Source organism: Hermetia illucens, chromosome 4, assembly GCF_905115235.1.
Source record: "Hermetia illucens chromosome 4, iHerIll2.2.curated.20191125, whole genome shotgun sequence".
NCBI lineage: Eukaryota > Metazoa > Arthropoda > Insecta > Diptera > Stratiomyidae > Hermetia > Hermetia illucens.
Window position 1 is genome coordinate 108,561,830 of NC_051852.1, and position 25,890 is coordinate 108,587,719.

Here is a 25,890-nt window from a genome sequence, read left to right on the forward strand (position 1 = left end):
ACGTGCTACGTACTAATGGGACAAATGCACACTCAAATGTCTTTATATAAGAACTACACATATCTGAAACGTCCAGCTTCCGGTTTCCAGGCTTGTTAATTTTGCTTCCTGCAATATAATTTTTAATTAAGTTTTTTCGCGTTCAATTTCATACGTCTTAGCTCTTCACTATTTTCGCTTTGGATGTTAAATTTAATTTACTCAGTTGCGGATAGCTGAGTGGTTAGAGCGCAAGGCTGTCGTACGGAAGGTCGCGGTTCAAATCTCGCTGGTGGCAGTGGGATTTGTATCGTGATTTGACGTCGGATACCAGTCGACTCAGCTGTGAATGAGTACCTGAGTCAAATTAGAGTAATAATCTCGGTCGAGTGCAATGCTGACCACATTGCCTCCTAGTGTACCTTTACGGTCTTGAATGAAGTGCTCTAACACACTTTAAGGCCCTGATCCAACATGGATTGTTGCGCCAACGATTATTATTATTAGTTGTGGACAAACTCTTTTCTTGACGACGCATGGGCTGTGTTTGATCCTTCGATAAGTTGAAGTTTCAGCTCGGGCGAGATTGGTTGCTTTCCAATCCTTGACCTCGAATACGCATCCAATCTATCAACCACACAACATCAGCCCGTCTCAAAATGCTTTGCGCATTTTCGTTAATCAGCATGACGACATATGAAGTACAGTCAAAATCGGTTATAATGACACCGGTTATAGCGACAAATCACTTATTACGACCAATCTTCCAAGTCCCAATCAAGAACCATACAATTTCTTCGCAGGTATCACGAAATATCGGCTTTAGCAACGCTTTTTTTGGATGAATTCCGGAAAAAAATCGGTTATAACGACTTATGAGGATGATCCCCTTATGCAATTCTATTTTTTGCGACAATTTCTACCATTTGGAAAGCAGAAGAAAAAATAAGGAAGAAACTAGATGAAGCTAGATTAAAAACTGAAAAGGTCGAAACCAGTGCACATCTTGATATAGAGGAACCATTGCTCAGTTGGTATAAATCCCCAAAGGAGTGCTAATAGTGTGATAGATGGACCGATTTTACAGGAGAAAGCAGACGATTTTGCAACATTAATGGGTAAAACAGATTTCATGTGCTCACAGGGGTGGATTCAGGGTTTTCGCGTATGTCACGGAACCGTTCCCATGCACTGGGGAACTTACTTGTGTAGTTGGAGTAAAGCTCCGAGAAAATTAGTCAGATAAGCAAATTTATAACATTGACGAGGTAGGGGTATTTTCCAAGATTACACCTTACACAGATCTCAAATTTAGAGGAGAAAAGTCCAACGGTGGGAAAATGAGCAAGGAGAGGATAACAGTTGGAGCAAGTATGAAAGGAGAAAAGAAAAACCTGATATTTATTAGAAAATATAATAATCCCCAATGCTTCAAAAATAGTAGGTCACTTCCAGTACAATATGAGAGTAATTCAAACACTTAGATGAATTCTAAGATAATATATTCGAAACTGGGACCAAACACTAGAAAAAGTAGGGGAAAAACAAACTATTAGTGGCTTATTTGGACATACCGGGTAAAACGACGTACTGGATATAATGACCAAATGCCCCGTCTCTTAAAAGTGGCTATACCCTGTTTTGACTGTATATAACTTCTTCGTACTTAACGACAGACATAAAGTAGGAGAGTTGGTGTTTGTGGACCCACGGTCATCTTCGGCCACCAATCAGTTCTTTTTACGCGTGTTCTCATTGACGAACTCAACCCTTCAGCTAGCTATTGAACTACCACCAGTTTGTCATATGGATCGAGTAGACCTTTTTTCGTGAGGATTTTCGCTAACAATTTGAGAGCTCATTAGATGACTGTTAAATCCGTTAGCTGATGCGAGGTTACATCCAAATTCCACGCGTCCGCTAGCCAATCGACTAGACAATTCTTCCGACGTACAGAAATAATTTGTCTACATGCTTTCCGGCCAGTACTTTTCGCGAGCGAGAAGAATCGTCTCTCAAAATATGTTAGTTATTCTGACCAATCACAAAGTTTTTCTCTGGAGAGGAGGTGGGAATGAAATGCATCTTAGGAAATCCTCAGTCTGTAGATCGAGTTTTCAGGTACGATCTGCTGGAATTATGGGCTTCTGAATACAGGCAAGCCCTTATGTCTAAGATGTTATGGCCAGCACCTTTCGCCAGTGCGAAGATTCGTTTTTCAAAATAGTTAGTCTGATCAATCACAAAGCTTTTCTCTGGAAAGGAGGTGAGAATGACATTCATTTTAGGAAATCCTCAGTTTATAGATCGAGTTTTCAGGTACGAATTGCTTGAATTGTGGGCTTCTGAATACGGGTAAGCCAAGATGTTACGTTCCAGAGTCCAGTTTCAGTATCGAACGCACGTGATTGCACAGATATTGTGACAACGTCTTCTGCGGTAACGTGGCAATTTGTCGTATTGAAGCGGCCCAACTCTTTAACTTTGACATAGAGCAAGAAGAACATCGATTGAAGGTGTGAGATGCCTCCTGGATCTTTCCTAGCGATCGTTGCATTCATCCAGGGCAGAGGTAACTCATCAGACGCTGCCTCACCTCTGCCTTAAAAGCAGCATGACTCAAAGTGGCGACAGGTGGTAATTACTCCAGTTTCTTTTCTTTTTCGCCCTCGGCAATGATTTTACTTTATTCCTTTTCATTAATTTTCGTTGCATTGTATCGAACAGACTACGTTATGTTCTTGCAAAAAACAATTGGCGAGTGTTCTTTTTTTGAAGTTACTCAATTTTCACCAAAAAAAAAATGACTTTGACGAGTCGTAAAAAATAGTTACGATAAACTTATCAAAAATTCCCCACGTCATTCTCCTCTTCTTTAAGTAAAAGGAAATCATGTTACGATAAAAATGCGTTTGAGTTTTGGTACACCTTTTTGACATGAACGAGGCCTTATAGGGGGAACTTTAAATTCGGTCGAAAAACTGTTTTCTTCAAAATTTCACATATCACTTCATATTCTTCAGAGTTCAAAGTATTTTTTAAGCCAATGAAAAAAAATCGATTCCTTGAAAATGTTACAGTGCTATTACCCCTTAAAAAAAGCGAATTACAAGAATGTTGCTTAGTTTTTAAACTAGACACAATAGCATGTTGATCATCCACTTCTTATATGCGACACGCAACTACTTGTTGGTCTCCTTGTCTGATGGTTTCAGAATAGTTCTTCGATTGCTTGCGTTTTATATTGTAGACTTTCTTCGTTGGCTAGATTGGATTTTGTTACTCGAATTTGGCGTTTAAGGACCTCTATAGAAACAGTTTACAGGAAAAGATTCATATCTTTAACCGCAGCTAATAAAACTCCTTTCTCTATCCTCTCCTCTAAAAGGTTGAAAGTTCTAAGTAGTCATTCCACTATCTCTTACACAAATAATTCAATTAACTGAACTCACCTCCTGGCACCATTCGTTACTGATCACCGCTCCAGTTGCGAATATGTGCTCCTAATATCACTTATAAATCGTTGAAAGTTGCCGCCAATTGATTTTACTACGCTCACCTACTTGTACTGCAACATCCATTGAACTTACCATGGAACCTGAAGCAAGTGATTGGACCTGCCTCAGGCTGTCTGCTCCGAGGTAGGCCTTGAAAGGAAGTCAATGTTCTAGTTATTGGATGCTGACTGCAAGCGTACTGCACTCTGCACCACTTACAGATAATAAATTCTGCAACACCAACTAGTTCGCTGAAGAAATCACCAACATTAATTTCACTATTAAATGGAGTAAAATGCGTAAAATGGAAATGTAGATTTCGTCATTGAACTAGAAAGGAGACAACTTTGTGTTTAGATGAAATATGACCATTAATTGATAAGAATTAATTCATGAAAAATCTATTTGAATTAAATTTATAAATTTTCGGAAGAGGTAGAAAAAGTGTACAATTCAAGGCAAATTTGGGTAGGTGGCGGACGATGTGACTAGATAACATGGACTAATTAACATAACAAAATCTTATCATTGATTTGAATGTTGGCACCGAACTTGAATAAATACGTTTGACTCAGCAATCTAGCAAGCTGGGTTACTAGGTTGCTGGTGGTAGATTAGGAAGTTGGAAATAAAAAATTATGAACTTTCCAAGTTGTTCAAAAAGATGAATGAATACTTTTCCTTATGATATTAGAAAAGCAATGGTGATACACCCGCGGCTAACTTTGTTACATAAAATTATACCAATCCTTAAGCAGTTTTCCCACCCTTTGGTCTGAAAAACTTCTGCTAAACTTTTTAGTGAATTGTAGTGTATATAATGATTTAATTCCTATTAATTTCACGCTCTCAATAATTGATTATAATGTTATAAAATAAGTTGGAATACCGGAGCTGGACGCTTCGGGTAAAAAGGTCTTGTGTTCACCTTGTGTAAGAAATACCCCATTTGCGTGTACCTCCAATTCAAAATGTTCCTTGATATACATATGTATTTCCAAACTTCAACTCCGCCGTTCATATGAAGATGGCGACATACACGTCTTAGAATGCAATAAATTCACGTTAAATAGACAGCCTTCTATAGCTTTGTTAATAATAGTGGAATTTTTGTCAAACTTTCCAAAAGTGTGCATTATTTATAACCGTGCCAAATTTTGTGTTTCTAGGTTGCACTTAAGGGGGTTTTCATGTAAATTTCTAAAATATGGTGACATATGGTACTATTATTAACTTTATTTAAGCAGAAATGGGAATGGGCTGTATTTTGAGGCCTAGATTTCGTATGGATCCACCATTGTGATCGTCACTCCACTATGCTTCACTCGACATAAAAAATATCATCAGTTTCGAAAAGTACCCAGTAGTATTAGTATTTGATACCCAATACGACCATATTAAGTGAAAAAAAATATACACTACCCTTTCACATATATGGGGAGCCCCCTTAAACCTAGTTTACCACCCCACACGTTCTCACCAAATTTCGTGACAATTGGTTTAGCCGTTTCCGAGTAAATCGGGTGTGACAAATAGACAGGCAGACGGGCAGATAGACATGGAATCGATTCTAATAAGGTTTTGTTTTACACAAAACGTTAAAAATGCTTTAAAACAAAAAAAAATCACCTGCATTGTAGGCAAGTCTGTTTATTCCTAGACCTTGCGATTACTATTATTGCATAAAAGCCGTCCGCTATAGAGGCGGTTTCATATAGTTTCTAGTTCTCATTGGAATTCTTTTAAGCTATCACTTCTGAGGTGATATATTTCTATTCTTTAGAAAATTCAACCCAATTTTAGGGATTTTTTTTCCTTTACTTTTTATCATAAGTCGAGAAACAAATAAAAATTTGATACAAAATCCATGTCATAACACCAGCAACAGGTTGAGTTTATTCCGCGTCAATGCTCTTTCTCACTGATGCAACGAAGCCTCATCTCCCTGCCACTGTGCAGGCCTCTGCACCAACGAAGTTCTTCGTTTGAGATATATTCATGCCAGCACACTCCGATGATACGTCGCAAACAGCTATTGACAAAAGCTTGGAGCTTTTAGGTAACGGTGGAGTTCAATTTCTATGTGTTACTCCCATAAAACAACACAGCAAGGACACTAGCACAAAACAATCTCAAGTTGGTGTTTAGGCAACTGCATTTCCAGATTGTAGACAGGGCGAAATCGATCGAAAGCGGATCTAGGGCTGTTAATGTTTAATCCAGTTTCTTGGAATCTTGGTTTTGTTGGTGTTGTTGTTATTTTCAGTCCAACTCCACTTGCCTCTTTTCTCAAATCCAGAGCCATTTAGCCAAGATCCAGAGAGAGTAAAGATATGTTATTAGCGTAGTCGAGGTGTTTGAGGAAATCTCGTGGTCCATTGAATTCCTCTACGTTCTCCGGACAAGGCAGCATGAAAACCGCTACTGATACAAAGAAGAAGTAATATCGGTGACAGGATACAACCCTGGCGAACTACGCTTTGGACCTCAAAATCCTCTGAGATTTTGCCTCGGTGCAGCACGTGACATTTTGCACCATTATATGTCTCTGATAATGGCTATTAGGATTTTCGGAATGCCATCCTGTGTAGAGCACTCCAGCTACACTTCCTGTTCACGCTATCGAAAGCTTTCTCGAGATCAATGAAGAGCGAGTACAGCAAAGATCTAAACTCCGCACGTTGTTCCAAAATAATCAGTAAGTGTAGATGTGATAAATGGGAAGATGCGGAGCGGAAACCAGCCTGTTCTCTATCAATCAAGTTTTCAAGATTTTCGTTAATGCATTCCAGAATTATTTTAGCTATTCTCTTTGCGACGGCAGGGAGCACGCAGATACACCTCCAAATGTCACATTCAAAACGGGTCCCTTCTTTGTGAATTTGACGATCATCCCCTTCTTCCACTCTCTGGGAACGATCTCGGATTCCCAAGATTTCCATACGAGTGCCAGCAGCAGAATTGCAGTAACTGCAGCCGCAGGGATAAATAACTCTGCGGAGAGACCGTCAAGTCCAGCGGCTTTAATCCGTTTGAGTGCATTGATGGCAGAAATGATTTCTCTTCTACTTGGAGGATTCATCCAATGAAATATGATTAAGAACTACGGCGAAGTATTCTTTCCACATCTTCAATTGTTAATATAGTGGATGAGAAGTCGACCGTTGATGTCCTTCACAGGACCATCGAAAGATTTGCAACCACACCCCTTTCGTGATGCGATATACATTCCTTAAATCATACCGATCTGCGGCATCTTTCGCTTCTCTGACCAATGCAATAGCAAACTCTTTCTTGTCATGGCGTATACTACGCTAAACTTCTCACGTTTTCGCTCGGTATCGGAGTTCGAACGCATTACACCCGCCATCACTCGTAGCGATCAGTAGAAACTTCAACCGCTTCCCTTCATCGATTCGCTTCCACGATTCCGCAGCCAGTCAAATCTTATGACGCCCCTTCGAGCCAAGGTCGATAACCTGAGTAGAACCCGAGAAAAGAGTATTTTTGTTGGCGACCTGCCTTTGAGTATACGCCTGGGAATTCTTCTGTCATCCGTACGCTCTACTCGATCTGTCCACTAAAGCGTGCGAATCTTTATATGGCTGGCAGCTTTTAGTTCATTATATATTAGGTACAATTCACCGTAATATCTCATTCATCGTCCGATAACGACTCTCTTTCGACTTTTTAGAAGAATTCGACCATTCTTTTGATTATTTTTGACACCGCTTTATAACATGTACATAACAATGTATATGGCATGGTGTGGTTTATTCTTCTACAGCTCTCGAAGCATAACCTCATCTCATTTACAAATAGGCCAATCTTCCGGCAGAGTTCAAATTAAACAGCGTTTGGGAGCTCATGAAGCTTGATTGTCATTCCCATACTTATTGTTTTTTGTAGCTGCGCAGATATTCCGTGCACACCCGGCGCTGCGCTATTTTTGGACCAGTAACAGTGGGGGTCATTTTCCATGTACTAGTTCCATATAGCAACACGGAAAGAACAGTAGCACAGAACAATTCCAAATTGATCTTTTTGTTGAGATAACTGCATTTCCAGATTTCAGACAAGGCAGTGAAAGCGAATTTAGTGCTATTAATCCACCCAGTTTGGTACTAACATCCGCAGCAACGAAGCTTCCTAGATATTCAAATTGATCCACGCTTTCGATACCATTAAGACTGCAGCTTGACATATCAAATATTGCAGGTATGCTTTTAATACCCAAATCTCACCTACGGCTTTTCTTGTGGAAAACTATGCCCTCTTGCCTTTGTTGATACGTACTCGGGGGTATTTGTTCCAATTGAGGTTATATTCAACAAGATACTTGGCTTCATTCAATAGATGAAACCTAGTTCAAAAAGAGATAGCAGTCGAATTCCTCCAGGTTTTCCCTTCTGATACAATATAAGAAACTGGTTGTGTTGGGGTTTATTGTCAGATTTCCTAGATCACACTAGCCTCCTACTAAAAGCAAACTATAAGAATGCTTTAATTATGAATCTCATAATTAAAATACTGATATCAATCGCTTAATCCTGAGTTTAACACTTTTCCCTGCCCTGGACGAAACTGTCAGTCAACTTTTTTTACTTTTCCCTGTTGAATAAGTCTATCAGTTCGTCTGCTAAAAGCTTCCACAATAGTGGCAGAACTCCACCTTTGTCTATAATGGTGTACATGATCTTACCGCATAAGGTTGTTTGAATAAGCTTGATATCATAAACTTAAACGAGTTGTTATCGAAAACCATCTCTTAGTTGTTAAAAGCAGTTTCAATCCTTGATAAAATCAGATAGGAAACTGTTTGGCAAGATTTCCCCGGTTGGTATGCAGGCTGGTTGGGGCAAAAGGGCAAACTAGTATCTCACAAGTTCTAAGAAGGAAGAGGGTCAAGCTGATTGCCTTGTAGATTTTGGAATATGTTTAGTCCCACATTGACTTTGTTAGGAAGGCCATTCCAATCAGGACGGGGGTGTCCGGCACTCCAGGGTTTCGGGTGCAAGACCATTTACCCTTGGCACCATTCACCCGTTGCCTGTTAATTAATTTGGTAATGGGTATTGCCCACCAAAGGTTTCATTGGAAGAAAAGTGAATGTCTATCTATGTGTTGCCCCCAAAGGGTTGAACAATGTATATATCCCTTGGTGCCGTATAGTGGATATTGGTCCCACCACTCGCACTTACCCGAAATGCGGCTCAGTTCCCCCCACGACATCTGGAGGTTCTCGTACCCCTCTACTGTTCTGCGCCAAGTGATCTAGGGGCAACCCACTCAACAGCCATCTTAATAGAATGGGTTCTACTGCATGCCGTAGCCAGAAATATAACTGTCATACTCCCTTCATGTGTAACCTACCCAATGCCACTTCCGCTTACCAAATTGCAGGCCTATGCGTCAACTAAGTTCTTCGTTTGTAATATTGTCAGGTCAACGTCCCCCAATGATACAACGCAGACAGGTGTTGACGAAGGCTTGGAGTCTACGAGTGACAATGAAGGTCACTTTCTATATGCTACTCCCAGAAAGAGCACTAGCACAGAACAGTCTCAACTTGATCTTGGTGTTGACATAACTGCATTTCCCGATTTTAAACAAGGCAGCGGAATGGATCTAGGGCTGTTAATACGTCGGGTAGCATAGTCGATTGAACTCCTCCACATCCTCCGGACAGTGCAACATGAAGCACGCCAAGATGCAACCCTGACTCAAATTCCTCGTGACATTTTGCGCCATCATACGTCGCTCTGATAATGACTATTAGTTTCTCCGGAATCTTCCTGCGTTGAGCACTCCAAATACACTTCCTGTTCACGCTGCCGAAAGCTTTCTCGAAATTGATGCAGAGTATGTGAAGTGAAGATCTAAACGCACTATTTCAAAATGATCGAAAGGTGTTGATGTGGTCAATCCCAGATGATCCAAAGTGGATACCAACCCTTCTTTGATGCGTTCAAGGATATTTTAGCTATTATCTTTGCGACGCCATCTTCTTCGCCCATCATCTGGGAAAGGTCGCGGATTTCCGTACGAGTAGAGGTATCACATCTGCAGAAATTGCAGGTGCAGCGATAAGTAATTCTGTGGGAAGACTGTCAAGCCCAGCGGCTTTACTCTGCTTGACTACATTGATGACCGAAATGATTTCCCACACATCCGCATAGCCATCTCACTAGCTGACTAGCCATTCCATCCACAAGAGGTGTAACTTCTCCGGATGTGATACAACCAAGAACCGTGGTGAAGTGTTCCTTCCACCCATTCAGCTACATGTCATTATAGAGGAGTCGATCATTAACCTTCTTCACAACATCATCGAATGGTTTTGCGACCACATGGAGGTTTTTTCGTGATGCGGTACACATCTTTATCTTCCCTGACTATCGCAATAACGAATTCTTTTTTGTCACGGCGCATACTACATTCGAGATTTCGCTAGGTATCGGAGTTCGAGCGCGTCACGTTCGCCATCACTTGCATTGATCAATTGAGCCTTCAATACCTTCCATTCATCGATCAGTTTCCACAATTTCCACAGGTAGCTAAATCTTATGACGCCCCTTCGAAACGCAGCCAATAACCTGCGTAGCACCCGAGGAAAAAGCATTTTTAATAGCAGTCCAATGCTTATCAATATTCCCAGGCGGTATAAGATAACTCTTCCCCAAGCGGTCGATTTTGAACTTGAGGAGTTGCAGTTCTCTAATGTTGCGAAAAGTGGTGGACGCAACACACAACTCCTCTCTCGATACACAGATTCAGAAGACAACTCCTAAATCTACTGCTGATCTCAAAGTAGTCAATCTGGTGACTCGTACAGTGTCCATCAGTTGAAATAGTCAAGTTGTAAGTAGATCCTAAATTATGTCTCTTAAAATTAACTTCCAATCTGCAGATCTCATCATTTATGTGCTTGCTTTGCGTTCTTCTGCAGATGTTATCGCGGCACCTTTTAATTCTAAATATCTGCCTCATTTGGCTATTGTAGGCCGCTCCTAATATTGTTTATATGCCGCGTTTTTCATCGGTTGCCTGATGGAACTCGATGAAACTTCGCCAAACAATTCATTCCATTTGCGCCGAGGTTAGTGGCCTATGGTTTTCTGTGCTTTCGCCTTCGCTGTGTTTTTCAGCTCACTCCACTTCGTGCCAATGCTATCGGTTTTTTTGACGTAGATCAATCATGTGCAGGATTTGGTCTTCTATCGCTCCTACATATTTTAATTCTATTTGGCGGTATGTGGGCACTTCAGGGACGCTAAATGCAGCCTGTTTCTCAGTGAGGGCTTAATCAATCTGGTTGGACATGGTACATTCCAAGTCCTCTTTTGGATCTTATGGTGAAGGAAACAAAGCGATGAGATTGCCATATTTCTGCTACAAGTAACTTCTATGAGGCATTAACGTTCTAATCAGGTGTATCGCGAAGGTAACGGCGGCCATAATCTTCTTCCGTAGTCTACATAACGACAAAATCTATGAGAGATACCATGATCTTTAAGGGCAATATCTATGGTAGAAAAACAAGACGAGGCAGACCCTGCCTGAGATGGTCCGGATGCCAGGAAGCTTTTAGGGATACGAAATTGGTGGACCTCGACGCAAAACCGGGATGTATGGAGTTCCTTATTAAGGCAGGCCTAAACCGGATACCGGTTGTTGCGCCATTGATGATGAGTCTTCCCCAGTAGTTCCAACGTGGACCAGCTCTTTTCCTATCTTTGCGTTGAAATCGCCGAGTACTATTTCCACTTCATTCGAGAGCAATGAATCAAATATTATTTCAAGGCGACTATTGACTTGTCTTTGACTGAGTCGTCTTTGTCTTCCGATGCAGCATATACGGTGATTAGTTTTCACTCGGACCACATACACTTCTGTCTGTGATGTTGCGGACGAAATTTTCGTCTGTGCCGCATTCTCGCCCTGATTGTGCTTTTCGGCTTTTGGAAATAGTGTTTGTTCGACGGTTAACTGCCTAAGAATTTCGTCCCCTAGACCGCCAGCACCTCTATGTTGTACTTGTCAACCTGTTCAATGAATAATCTAAGAGTGACAGTTCTGAACAGAGGGCATATGGTATAGGTTTGCATACTCCTTTCTTCGTTACCGTAGTCCTCGTTGTATTTGCGATCCGATCCGAAACTCAGTTTTGGCTTCCAAGCTAAATAATATTGTACTGTGAAAGGATAGCTAGCATGTCGCACAGTTTCTAGGGGAACTATGTGTTATCAGTAAGTTTGATTTATTGAATAATTAAGACAGGGCATTCTGCAGGGTTCGTTAAACTTCATATTCATTTTGTCCTTGAAGAGGCGAAACTTTTCCTATTTCTAATGTAAAATTTCAACAATTGATCATGCATAATTTTGCAAGTTGGCTATCGATATAAATATATAGGGCTCCGCCCTTTAATAGCTGTAGACGTAGCTGCTATAAACTCCACCGAAATTGCTGCAGTTAACAATTCACTGCAATTTATTTATGCAAAGTCACTGCAGCTTCCCACTCCTCGTAAATGAAAGATTTCACTTTCAAATCTGCCAAAAATATAGTGAATGCAAACCAACCCAAAGGCAAAATGCCAAAGACAGAGCACTAATTGATCAATCGGTTTTCGTTTATGTTGCGATTTATAACTCGATTTACCCCACATTTGCATGTTTTACAGCTCCCATAACAATAGTTGGCAGCGCACGTGAACCACAAATAAACACAGCATGAACAAGCTCAGAATGCTAATCGTATCGGATCAAAATGATTTCGACAAAAAACTTTCGAGTACAATCAAAAAATTCAGCAGCGAAAGAAACTTATTTTTCACGAACCTGTACAACAACTCGATGAACCTGGGCAGCATAACAGACCTGAACCACTGCAACGGCGGAAAGTCGTTTTCGAAAACCACTGGCAAATCCATCTTTCGCGGAACTCTGCTGAAACGCTGCAAAAGTTCAAAAGATATCTACGATAAATCCTTTGACCTTGACATTAAAAAGCTGAAAGACGAGGATCCCACTTTGCAGCGACAATCATTCAATTTGGACCAATCTGATATAAACTATTTATACTCGCAAAATAGACGCAATACAGTCAAGGAGCTTCGTAAGAATTTCGAGAATGTACCGAACAATAACCAGAACCAAGGCCAGGAGTCGACCAACACGTTGCCATCGAAACCTCCGGCTGGAAATAAGAAAGTTCCCACACCTTTCAAACGCACAGAATTGGCTGCCATTGAAACGGAAAAGCGTCTCAGTTTCCGTGAAAAAGCCAAGCATGAAGGAGCTCCCATGCCGAGGCGGCTTTCTCGCCATTCATTCTACATTCAACGAAACGGCTACGAAACCATCGAGGACTATGATGACTACGATGGTCGTGCTCGAGCCAAACTGAGGGCTCAGCACTTGATGAATAGCCGGGACGCGAGCAAACCACCCATCAAAGTACGCAACGGTAGCAAAATTCAAAATGGCGAAGGTGGAGGTGGCCGCCATATCAATGTCGAAGCCATTTTGCAATCACGACTGAATTTGTTGGAAATGCATTCGTTAAGTCGACGTTCCTTGAATGCTGCCATTGTACGTGACAACAATTTGTATAGGAATATATTGAGCGATAGTTTCGAAGATAGTAAATTTGGTATCAAGAAGAGCGGTAGCGTGAACAAAATCGATTTGGAGATATTAAAGAGTGAACTTGATGACTTCGTCGATCCAACATGGCGCGCTAACATTGCATTGGGATATGGCTTTCGGTCACAGCGGTCACTGAGTACGAGTAGAAAGGTATGAATTGGTATTTAATGTGAGCAATTGTTATTTATTGTCGTGTTTACTTGCCGAAGGTGACATTGCCCCAATGGCTGGGCGTACATACCAAAAATAATCCAGTTGAGTTAAGAAATATCAAACCAAAATAAAAAATGCTTCACTTTTCAACAACTTTAGGCCAAGGGTTTCTCTTTTATATTCGCAATGAAAAAGAAAATTTTAATACAGGAATCAACTCTATACTCAATTGGTACCTATGAAAATTTCTAAGCAGATCTTAAGTTACAGTTGGAGTACCCCACATGTTGCTCGCATTTCTGCTGAAAAAGAAAAGCTCAGTATACCATCTAAAGTGCCTTATGAGATATGAGAACCATCTTGGGCGCCTAATTGTAAGATAGCCTAAAAGAGGTAAATTTGACCGGACTCCCGATTTCTTATTATCATCATCTTGATCATCAACGGCGCAACAAACGATATCCGGTCTAGGCCTGCCTTTGACATTCTAGTTTTGCACAGAAGTCTGCCAATTCGAAATTCCAAAAAGCTGTCTGGCAGGTTCTTTTTCTAAAATAGTTGTTGCCAATTGGATTAGGTACTAGCACTGAGGAAGGAAGCACGTGGTCTCCAAAATAATTGTATGCGGAAGGAAAATAAAAATATTTACAGTATAAGGAACAATACCTAGTTCTTTTCTTAATTTATATATTAACTGTAAAAAAAAACATGGACATTAATTTCAACTTATTTATTGCCATTATTGATTGTCCGGGTTGGATGACCTTCGCCCATGCGGATTAAGTAAACCGGAAACGCAACCAATCGAACCGGATGTTATCCACAACCAGGTTGTAGTATCGCTCATAAATTTCGTCATTATAAAATCTACGGAATTGTTCATCCTCATATAGCGAGCCAAAAATTATTCAAATGATTCTTCTCTGGATTGCGGTTAAGAGCTCGCAATTTTTCTTGCTATGAACCTCGATTCCTTACCCCCTTTGATATTAAATAGCAAAAGGAGCGGTTATACTGAATACAACCTGGCTTACAATACACAATATATCAATTGCTTAATTGCTTTTTCAGGAGGCGGAAATCCTTAAAAGGCTTGCCCCGGGGTTTATGTGTCCTGAGAGTGTTGGATTTCTCCCGACTAAAACCACTACTCGCTAAGCTGCTAACTGATTACTCCTCACGAGATTTAACCCTTTGCCAGTATGCCCTTTATGAGAATAAGTAGTTCAGCTTAACTCTCTTCAGTCTCGACAGACCATATCAAGTTTTCAGGGGGCACGTGATATCATTGCGTAGTCGCGGGGTAGGTACGAGGCAGCTAACTGGCCCGAGCCCCTTGTGCTTCATGTATTGGGGTGTCGATGGCTTGAATTATTATAAGACATACTGCTGCATACTTGCAGCCATGTGCTAGCAACCACGTGGTCGCACAACAATTCACTGTATCACATACACAGCACAAACACCGCGAAATTTTTCACGCGCAAATAATCGAAGGACATGTGCAATGCTTTTCTTCCACCACACAAATTCAGGCAATGCACCGGGAACCGAATCTCCTGTGTGTAGTCTTCTTGGTAGATTCCCATTTCAGACCTCTCTTAAAAGATACCAGGGAGCGTCTATTGTGATTCTTAGTATATTGTTTTGAAGAATTTTAACAGCTTTCTAATTTGCTTCCGAATAACTTATTGTCAATAGTGAGCTATAAATTCCTCCCGAACAAACAGTACAGTATATTGGTCGGCGTGGAAGTGATGACGTAATTGCCCATTCTAATTCTGGCGTAATTTCGCTTCAGGCACTTTGTAATGAGGACCGCTTCCGTGTCTTTCTCCGCAAGTACCAGTCCAGCGCTCCCTAACCAGACCTTAACAGCTCTGATTGCTTCGCATGAGTATCACTCAGAATCCATTAGATGCTTTGTGACTACAACCAATGCTATATGATCGACGTAACCCACCACCGTGGCCTACTCCGGGATCGTAAAACTAAGTACATACTTATATTTTCATAATGTTCCACAGTAGTCGGCCCAGTACAGAGTCCTGTGTGACACCTGCAGAAACAGCGTACTCCTGGGATCCTTCATTGATATCATACCAAAGCCTCCTTTCTGCTAAATAGCAATCGACAATAGCAGCGAGCTAGGTGGGAACACCAATCGCTATCTGGGATTTCCGTATTAAACTCCAACTGGTCGCATTGAACGCATTTCTTACGTCCGGAGTTACCACCATGCAATATTTGCTGGAACTTCCTTTCCGTGAATCGCATTCTTGACCAATTCAGTAACCAATTTGATGGCATCTATGGTTGATCTGACTTTACAGAATCCGTATGTCTAGTCTGAAAGGTCTCATTCGCTCTCAATAACCGGGAACAATCTATTGTTTCCCCATAGTGTCTAGAAGACATATGATTCCATAAGAGAATGGCTAACTAGGCCTCCCTTCATGCCGTTCTATGTGTGTGTCTGTCGCATCTATTATTTTAGAAACGGTTATTTCGATTGGTATGAAATTTAGTAAAAAGGTGGGAACTGTGAATCCAGTTATATGCAGTGAATAACATAGCTCTACTTTCACCGCATGTAATCATGTCGGGTATCAAATGAAAGGTCTCTCTGCGGAAGGTGGATGTAAATTTTTTTTCATCTAATATCAAATGAAAGGTCTCGATTAGTACTTTCCAAAGCTGGTATCAGTTCTGACGTTTGCTGCGAAAGGGAGCAGTACGGAGGCTGTAAAGTAATTACCCACCGACCTTTCACTGACATTCTCAGACATTCGAACCCATTTTTGTCATTTGTTATTATTATCCTTATCTACAGGTACCTCTCAACTTGCTCAAATTATAATCGTTTAATGTCACATTCTGTCTGGTGAGTGTCTTCTCCTAGTTTGTGTCATAATTTTCGTTCGACTTATCACAATCTCATCCGATGTCGGATTTAACCTGATCTAGAACTAAGTGCCAAGCATTTAGGCTAAGACGATCCTAGCTACTTAAAAATGTGCAGGGGCTTTCATAGTGGTGGTCGGTAGTATGGTAGTGGTAGGTATATTTCTGCATGGTTTGAATCACACGGATGTAGGACATCGATTAGCCAAAGAGCTAAAGAGATTTCTTTGGTCTCTAGTGGCCTGTCCTACAACTACCGAGTCGGTTGTTCTTTGCAACCCCTGATCCGACTTAGCAGACCTTCTGCTCCTCGCACTCCTCCTCTTAATAATGGACATTATGAATTTGTAGATGTTTGGTAAGCAATTAATCGGTCCGATGTCTGCGGGGTCCTTCTTAGAGATAAGGTAGATAGTCCACACAGTAAGGAAGGATGGAAACTCTTCAACCCGACTAATAACCTGGATTTAGCTAAGTGAATGTGCTTTATTTCTCGAGTTATCACAATCTCGGCCGATGCCGGATTTTACTTAATACTAGCGCTAAGTGCCAAGCATTTAGGCTCGGGCGATACTACCTATTTAAAAGATAAAGGGGCTCTGGTGGTGATGGCCGGTGATAGGTTAACGGGAAAAATCGTCGAGAACTGCCCACAATATTGAGTATATATGCAGAATGGTGTATTTCTGCCTGATTTGAACTAGGCTGTATGATAGTTCCCGGACATCAAGGGAAACCGTGGGGGATTTAGGTACAAAACTCATAGCTGATAATATTATGGAAACTACAACCACCCGCTTGAGACCTCAAATTTCTTTAATTTCCAGCAGTAGTGGCTCATAGTTCACCTTTTTCTTCACGTATTTTCGTTCAATACTGCTATTATGAGGGATAACAGGGATAATATACGCGGAGCGACCCGCCTTATCAACAGACAGCACGGCAGGCTTGTTGGGAGTTGTATAGCGATTAGTTAGAGCTTGCTGGTCTCAATACATGCTGCAAGCAGAACAATCAGGTACGGCCTGCGGTTCGTACCGGTAAACCAAACAAGCTCCCGTGATCAGCCAGATATGAAATAATCTAACATTTCTAATGCGAAACCATACATTCTGCATTGGTCGCTCATCACTCGCTCTTTCACTATGAGCTTTTTATAAGCTCGAGTGGCGACCACACTGTCTTGAATGGCACTTATTAATCCTTTCGTCTTAGCAAAGGGCTCCCCAGCACACAACCATCTGTTCGACAAATGGCGGTCAAAAGAAATGCATATGTTTACCGAGCATTGCCTTTGTCTTCCATTCATCGCTCTTGGTCTTGTTTCATTCAATCCTTCAAGTTAAGTGGAGTCAGCCCGCAATCTGCCTTACAAAGAGCCGCATGAAGGGGATTCGCCTGCTCTTTGCTGTAAAAATAAGCGCCAAGCGAGTCGAGTTGGCGCTGATGTTGTGCCGCCACGTCAACCACACTACTGCCTCCGATGTCACGAGGCAGGTTTATTCGCTCCATGGTAGAATTTGGATAATACATTCGGAACTTGGGCATAGTAGACCATATCCGCCGCTGGACGTTTTCCAGATAGGTCTTCATTCACGGCAATATTCCAAATGCATACGCCAGTGAAGGGATGGCGAATACACGCAATGAACTTATTTTCTTCTTCCCGGAGAAATGCGATTTCAGCACCAGCTTCACATGCCGCAGTAATTCGGACAGCAGAGCATCCTTCAGATCACCAACTCAAACATGGGTTCCTTGCGAAATTCCTAGGTACTTGTAGAAATCTGCCTCGGTCATAGCTTGAATGTGGAGGTTACCAATGCTATGTCCGGCAGGCGGTTTCTGATGTTCTTTGCGGATGGCTCGAATTCGACATTTGTCTAATCCAATTCCTATCCGAATATTACGGCTAAACATGTCTATTATTCGCAGATGTTCACTAGTACCAGCAAACAGCTTGATGTCATTTAAGTAGATCAAGTGTGTCAGCTCGCACTTAGTACCTAGGCCATAGTTTATTGCGAAAGCATGCCTTTTAGTATCATTCAGTAGCCATGAAAGGGGGTTCAGTGCCATACAAAACCAAAGAAGACTCAACGAGTCACACTGGAAGAAGCCTCTCCGTATGTGGATAGGCTCTGGGGTGTGTACCCTCACATGAATGCACTGATAAGATGGTATGCCACCATTCCATGGCTGTCGCCAAAAATTCTATTAGTTTCGGATTAATGCGGCGCAGATGCAGGACATCGATTAGCTAGGTGTGCAGGACCTTGTCAAAAGCCTTGGCATAATGGATATAGCAAGTAAACAGGGGTGTGTACCCTCACATGAATGCACTGATAAGATGGTATGCCACCATTCCATGGCTGTCGCCAAAAATTCTATTAGTTTCGGATTAATGCGGCGCAGATGCAGGACATCGATTAGCTAGGTGTGCAGGACCTTGTCAAAAGCCTTGGCATAATGGATATAGCAAGTAAACAGATTTCTTTACCCTCTAATAGCTTATCCTATAACTACCGAGTCGATAATAGCTGCTATTTGCAACCCTTTGATGACCTGCTTGCTATGTGCTAACCGACTGTATATACTGGTGATCCTTTTGTATCAGAAATGTTGCACCCTATCAGAACAGAACCCCTCCAGTTCAGCTGTTTATAACTCTTCAGTAACATCCGCAAAATTCATGTCTAGCATAATAGCATGGCGGGCGCCTTCCGCGATAATCCACTTAGCATGATCAGTATACTGGGCGGATAACCCCCAAAGTCCACCCCAATATTCTTTCACTTCTGTTACCGAAAACTGCACTGTCTGGACGCTCTGTTGGGATTCGTTGAGTGATCTGAAAAAGCTCCACTGGTTCCTCGCGTACATTGCACTCTGAACCCGCCTGGAGTGACTTATGCCATACCATCGCAATCGTTCTCTTTTCTGCTTTAGTGTGTCCAGAATTTCAACAGCGGATGTCTCACTAAGGATGGCATTTTCTCAATAAACCCTCTGCACTTTATTTTTCACCCATCTACTGATCTACTGATTTCAGTTAGCCTAGCCTTTTCCTAGGATTTCTTTCTTCCTCCTACGACCTATTAAAAAACACACAGTTTGGGGGCCAAATTTTGACTTATCTTTGAAAGCTGCTTCTTCCTCCTATGAAATATTAAAGAGGACCCTAATGTCTTTCACCATGTTTTTGTGACTTCATGGACATTATGCTTTATAAGTTTGAACAGTTTTTGCTCCAGCCTGTATGAACGATAATTCTTACAGATCAGCTCTCTGTGAGCATTGCCGGATTACTCCTTTTAGATATACGCTAACCTTTCAATGCAACCATTTTGTTTTTATCTTACTGGGCTGATTCTAAAATTGACGAACACCTTCTGTTCTTGAACGAATTCACTAATTAAACTGATCCTTCTTCACCCTTTGTTATTGGTTTTCTTAGTAGGGTCTTGGTTAATTTTCTACGAATATTAGAACATTAGAAGCTTCGGTGGCCAAGTAGGCGTGTAGGCCAAGATATTGGTGCAAATTGTGGCGCAAAGCTTTAGTTCACTATTACACTATCAGTTGCGGTGACGATATTTTGAGCTAACCTGACCTGAAACTAATTATATTGAAGATGGCCAAAAACAGTTCATAAGTCGCCTGAGGCCGATGGAATTACAGCCGAATTGGTTAAATAGGGAGGCGACCGATTACACCAAGGGGTTCATCAACTTGTGCTCAAGGTATGGGATAGCGAATCAATGCCTGACGATTGGCAACGAGGCATTATCTGTCTCATACATAAAAAGGGAGATATCACACAGTGCAGCAATTATAGAGGTATTACATTGCTGAGTACCATCTATAAGATATTCTCCGCTATCTTACTAGGCCGGATAGCCCCATACGCCCAGAACATCATTGGCCCATACGAAAGAGGCTTCACTCCAGGCAAATTAGCAACAGATCAGATTTTCTCTCTGCGACAAGCGATGGAAAAACTGTTGAAACATGGACAACAGTTGCACCATCTATTCATCGAATTTAAAGCCGCCTATGATAGCATAACCAGGGTAAAACTGTACACGGCCATGAGAGAATTCGGTATCCCGACGAAATTAATAAGACTGACTAGGCTGACCCTGACCGATGTGCGAAGCCAGATAAAAGCAGCAGGATCACTCTCAAAACCAATCGACATCAACAACGGTCTACGACAAGGGGATGCCCTATCATGCGTCTTCCTTAACCTGGCCCTCGAGAAAGTGATCCGTGATGCCGAGGTAAATGCAAGAGGTACGATCCTCTTTAAGTCCACTCAACTACTAGCCTATGCTGACGATATCGACATCATGGGAAGAACCACCCGAGACGTACAAACTGCCTTCATCCAGCTGCACATCAATGAAGCCAAGACAAAATATATGGTGGCAACGTCAACACCGACGACGAACCAACCGTTGTTGGTTGGTTCGTCTTCGGTGTTGACGCACTGGTCAAACTGGAAGAATAAGGATAGGAGAATACAACTTTGAGACCGTTGATAATTTCTCCTATCTAGGGTCGAAAATTACAACCGATAACAGCTACGATGATGAAATCCGCGCACGGTTGTTGTTAGCCAACAGGGCCCATTTCAGCTAACAAAAACTGTTCCTCAACTTTTCAATATGGGATATTATAGTGCCGATAAAGAAAAGTTACTGGACAGGTCAAAAAGTCCCTCCTTTGTCATCGGTAGACACGTTTGGTCGCATCCACAACACTGCAGCAAAACTCAGAAATGATGAGTCAAAACAGTTCGATGCGAAACCAAGCGCAGTTGCATCAATAATAAGATGTCTGATGTGAAATTCGATTGAAATGTTTATAGTATCGAATCAAAAAAAAATGTTTGTGTCGATGTATCCGCGCAATTTAATTATTTGAAATAATTCTTCTTCTTTTTCTTCAGCCTTTGTCCCGTTCACAAGCTTGGTCGGCTCGTCGTGATCGGTTTCGCCATTTGGCTCTATCCAATGCCTGATCTGGGTGCAATCTCGAGGCTTTTAAATCCCCATCCAGCGTATCAAGCCGCCCTTGTTTCTGACGGCCTTTTGGTCGTTTACCATCGACTTCGATGTTCAGACCAATCTTGGCAAGTGAATTCTCGTTAGCACGAATTGCGTGACCATACCATCGAAAACGCCTTTCTCGCAATTTTTTTACGATCGATGCAACCCCATAATGATCGCGGATATCCTCATTTCGGATGTGATCAAAACCTGTCACGTCCAACGCAAAATCTTCGTCTCCATTACCACAAGACACCGTTCATTGTCTTTTATAGTTGGCCAACACTCAGAACTATAGAGAGCGACAGGACGGACGACATTGCGGTAAATCTTAGATTTAAGACGTTCATTGATACGTCGATCACAAAGAACACCAGTTGTGGAACGCCACTTCATCCAGGTTGCGTTAATGCGTGAAGCAATTTCAAAACGCAGTTCTCGCTGATAGCGTTGACCCGAAGTATTTAAATCGCTCAGTTCTGGGCAGATCACTGCCGCTGACAGTGTTGTTTAGATTCAATCTGAGACCGTGCTGCATGAGGCGATCATTCCATTTTTGAACAAGTTGCTCTAAATTATTTTTGCTATCAGATGCTAGGAAAACATCATCTGCATAAAACAGTGTATAGGGCGCTGGACGTTAGATATCCCATGTGACGGTCCCATAACAAGAACGAAGAGGAGTGTTGAATGTGGTGCGCTTCCTTGATGAACACCAATAGAGACACGAAGCGGTTTTGATACACCCGCCATACTTCGAACTATACTTTTCGGATCGTGGTAGAGCAATTGAACCCAACGCACGAGTTCCTCTGGCACTAAGTGTTGTCGTTAAGCATACCAGATGAGTTCGTGTATCACACGGTCAAACGCCTTCTCTAGATCCAGAAATACAATGTAAAGAGGGCGAAGCTTCTCAAGGTATTTCTCCATGATTGCGCCAGTAGTTTAACAGTTTTTGACCAATCCGGCTTGATTCACGGTTATTTCAACGATTTCGCGAATACGGTTGTCAAGAATGCGTTCAAAAATCTTCATGGTATGAGCAAGTAACCGAATCGGACGGTAATTTGAACATTCTGCTGGACTACCTTTCTTTTTCCATATAGGAACAGTGGTACTTTCTTGCCAATCAAATGGTGTTCTTCCTTCCTGAATAACCCGATTAAAGAATCCACTGAGCCACAGCTCTTCGATTTCCAGAGCTCAGATACGATGTCGTCAGGTCTTGTGGCGTTTATTCGTTTTATTACTATTCACTAGTGATATTTATTTATCTTGCAAATATCGATATTTCGGAAACTTCTAGACTTGTTAGCACTGATGAAGGCAACAAGTGGTCTCCGAAATATCAGTATTAGCAAGATAAATAAATATCATTAGCGAATAGAAATAGCAAATCTTAATTATTTCAAATTGAAAATCGGTATTACTTTTCGAAACCAGTAGTAGGGCTCGAAAAAGCACGTCTTTATATGAAATCTAGACTTCGAAACACATTCCTTTTCAATGTCTTCTCGAATAGAAGTGATTATAGTGTATTATTACATTTTGCAAATTCGTTGGAAATCCTCATTAGCATTAGATTAGAAAGTTCGGTGCAAATCCTAACATTATCAACGAATTCCTATAAACTTACTGCACTTAAAGTTATCGTATAATGTCGGTATCACATTCTGTGAACAATCTGTTATACCAAAGGCTAACATCCACTGCTGCAACTTTTGCTAGCTGTAAACTACTAGGCAATCTCTTTAAGATCTTGCGCAATACAATAAAAGAAGTAAATTTTGATTTTCCTTAGACTAGATGGCCCATTCTGATCCTACCTTTTTCAAATCTTAATTTCTGTGAAATTAACAAATATTACATGGGGAACATATACTACTACTAGTGAGGTATAACACCATCAATGACGCTTAAAACATATGTCGACCTAGGTAGGGAAAACCAAACTCTTCGCCTTTTTGAAATCATATCAATTATTAATATAAATAGACAACTCGGTAATCATCTTCTGATACCCCTTTTTCAATGGCGCTACTATATGCTGGATGTTTAGTTCGAGCAGTTATCTACCGATTTGCTGTCTGCGCCGATAGTGTGGTCCTACATCTTTCATGGCCTGTCTGGTGACCAATCGATCTATTCTCTCACATCTAGCTGGATCGTTATATTATACAATGCCAACGAAAAAATACCTCAATTCAAATTGAATAGTAACATTAGATATCTCTGGTTTTCGGAAGAGACTGGATAATTGGAGTGGCGAAGATAAGATTACAGAACGATGAATTTTGAAGAGAACTTCCTTTCGCAGCTCGTAAATATTAGTCGGAGACAAATCATCCTAAATGTCGACCAGATTCTGACCCTGCATCGTCCTCGTTACGAAAATATTATCCCCTATACGACCTGGTAAAATGATGGCATTCATGTTTGGGACCTGTTGCCAACCTGTTGCATGCTATGCGTCAACTGCGGTTACTCGAAACTCAGCTATAACAATGCAAATTGCCAACAGGTTGATAACACGAACATTAAAAAATTTAAGGCAAGTTTAAAATTCCACGACAAATGTTACCAAAGTAACGACTCTCTTCACTATGAATGTTTGTGAAGGCGAGCAAAAAAGTTTTGGGGGGATTTTTCGAGAGAAATAATTACAACATGGCAAATCCAAAGAAATTCTTCAGTATTTCGTAAAAACCCGTCTCATTTGAATAATTATTAGAATACAATGCAATTGAAGCCACCTAAATAGAAAACGAACAAGACCAAAATTAACCGCAATTTTATAATCAACTGATTCCAACTATTTAAAATGAGCACAGATCATTGTCACTGTTTCTCACAAATAAAATAACATGAAACCTACCTAATAGCCTGCAGTACTTCTCAAATGTTGCATTAATTGCTTGACCTCCTTGGAAAGCCCACATACTCTACAAATTTCTATTGGCTCATCGTCTCGCTTGCTATTCTGACGGAAGGACGGTATTCTAAATCGTAGTATAATGTGTGGAGCAATTACGCCTCTCAGTATACACGGCTGGTTCATTGTCTCGTAATTAAGAAATGGTCTAATTAGCATTCACCAAATGACATTATACGTATGCACTTGTTAATGTTCATTTGCGTAATTGTTGAATTATGCAATAAAATGTTGCATTTGCTGATATTTTCATCTAAGCGACAGTGTGTCGATCTTTCTGTGACCAGAATAGATTGTTTTGATTCCTCTTTCTATTCAATGATTTTCACGTATTTCAGACTTGTATTTTTTAGCGCAACTCTCTTCAGAGCTTCACAAATTTTTCAACTCAAAGTGAACCTCGACTCTATCAGATCACAAACTAAAAGCCTGCATGTGTTCAACATGCACCAGGGCATACGCTCATTGGCACCTAGGGCGAATACTTTTCTTCCAAAGAAGTAACTCTCACAAAACTAATTCCCAAATTTAGGAAACACAAAAAATTATCAAAAGAGCATCTCATCCACAGAGTTAATTCAAAGTTTTGACAACACAGAGGACCTACGTAGGTAGCCAAATACGCTTTTGAAATCTACAAATATTCCAAGGGCTTATTTGAGTGGAGAAAGAACAACCATTTTTTGTAAAGTATCATCCTGTCGTTGGACCATTGTCCCCTGCAGAGCTTTACGGAAGGCCGGAGAGAAAGATATGCCCCTATACGACCGAGGATTACTTCTATCCCTTTCTGGTTAATTAAAGAGCATAAGAAAGCTGGCAGTCCCCTTGAATGCTGGCAATATTCGTCCTGCATTAAGATTCATATAGACACTGGACACGAGATGGAGTGGCCCGTTAGAAGGTTTGGCAATCAGTCATCCAATCGCGCGCTAATGCTGCTTCGGTCGCTTTGGGCCTATCTCACGGTTCTTTCCATATCGCTATCCTGGGTGCATAATATTTCTGGTGCAACATGATAGCCTTACAATACTCTTAACTTGATCTCCGCGTTGAAGAAGCTGAGATTAATTCCCACCCGGCGCTCTCCCTCCTTCACAACTTATATCAAAACCAATATCGACTACAGAAAGAATTAATTGATACCTTTTATTTAATATCCCGTATTCGATGCAAACAAAATCAAACCCCCCTAATGTACGTATATCCCTCCCCCTTCTTTAAACTCAATTAACTACATGTGTGAGTGTTCGCAGTTTCCATCTTCCCACCCCGCACCCCAATTTCGTGTCAATCGGTGGGATCGTTTCTAAGAAAAGTGAGTGTGACAGACAAACAAATAATAATATAAGGTTTTGTTTTACATACACAAAATTTTAACAAGTCTGAAACTGGAAACTCAGTGCTTCAGGTATGTAAAGTTTTCTGCATTTGTTTATATAAATATATGTGGATACACGATGGATCCGTCTTTATATCCCTCATAACGTATATGCGCTGAATAAACCCAATATTCAATTCAATGTTGTACTGCCATTTGATGTCTTAGGGAGTCGAATTTGACGTGAAAAAGGCAAATTTAATCTACTATAACTCTATAATAATAGTAGAATTTCCACCAAACTTTCCAGCATGCTGCTTCGTATTAAAAGATTAGTGCAGGATGAACTTAAGGGGATTCGCAGTAAATTGTTAAAATAGAATATACTATCAGT

General features: G+C 41.1%; 1 protein-coding gene across 1 annotated transcript in view; it reads left to right on the top strand.

The window, feature by feature from the left end:
• LOC119653795 (rhotekin-like) overlaps positions 1–25,890 on the top strand; it is a 195,528-nt gene that overhangs the window by 56,069 nt on the left and 113,569 nt on the right. Inside the window, exon 2 of the mRNA XM_038058806.1 lies at positions 12,163–13,279. Within this exon, the coding sequence (XP_037914734.1) occupies positions 12,212–13,279 (1,068 nt within the window). The 5' untranslated portion in view covers positions 12,163–12,211. The remainder of the gene's footprint in view (positions 1–12,162; positions 13,280–25,890) is intronic.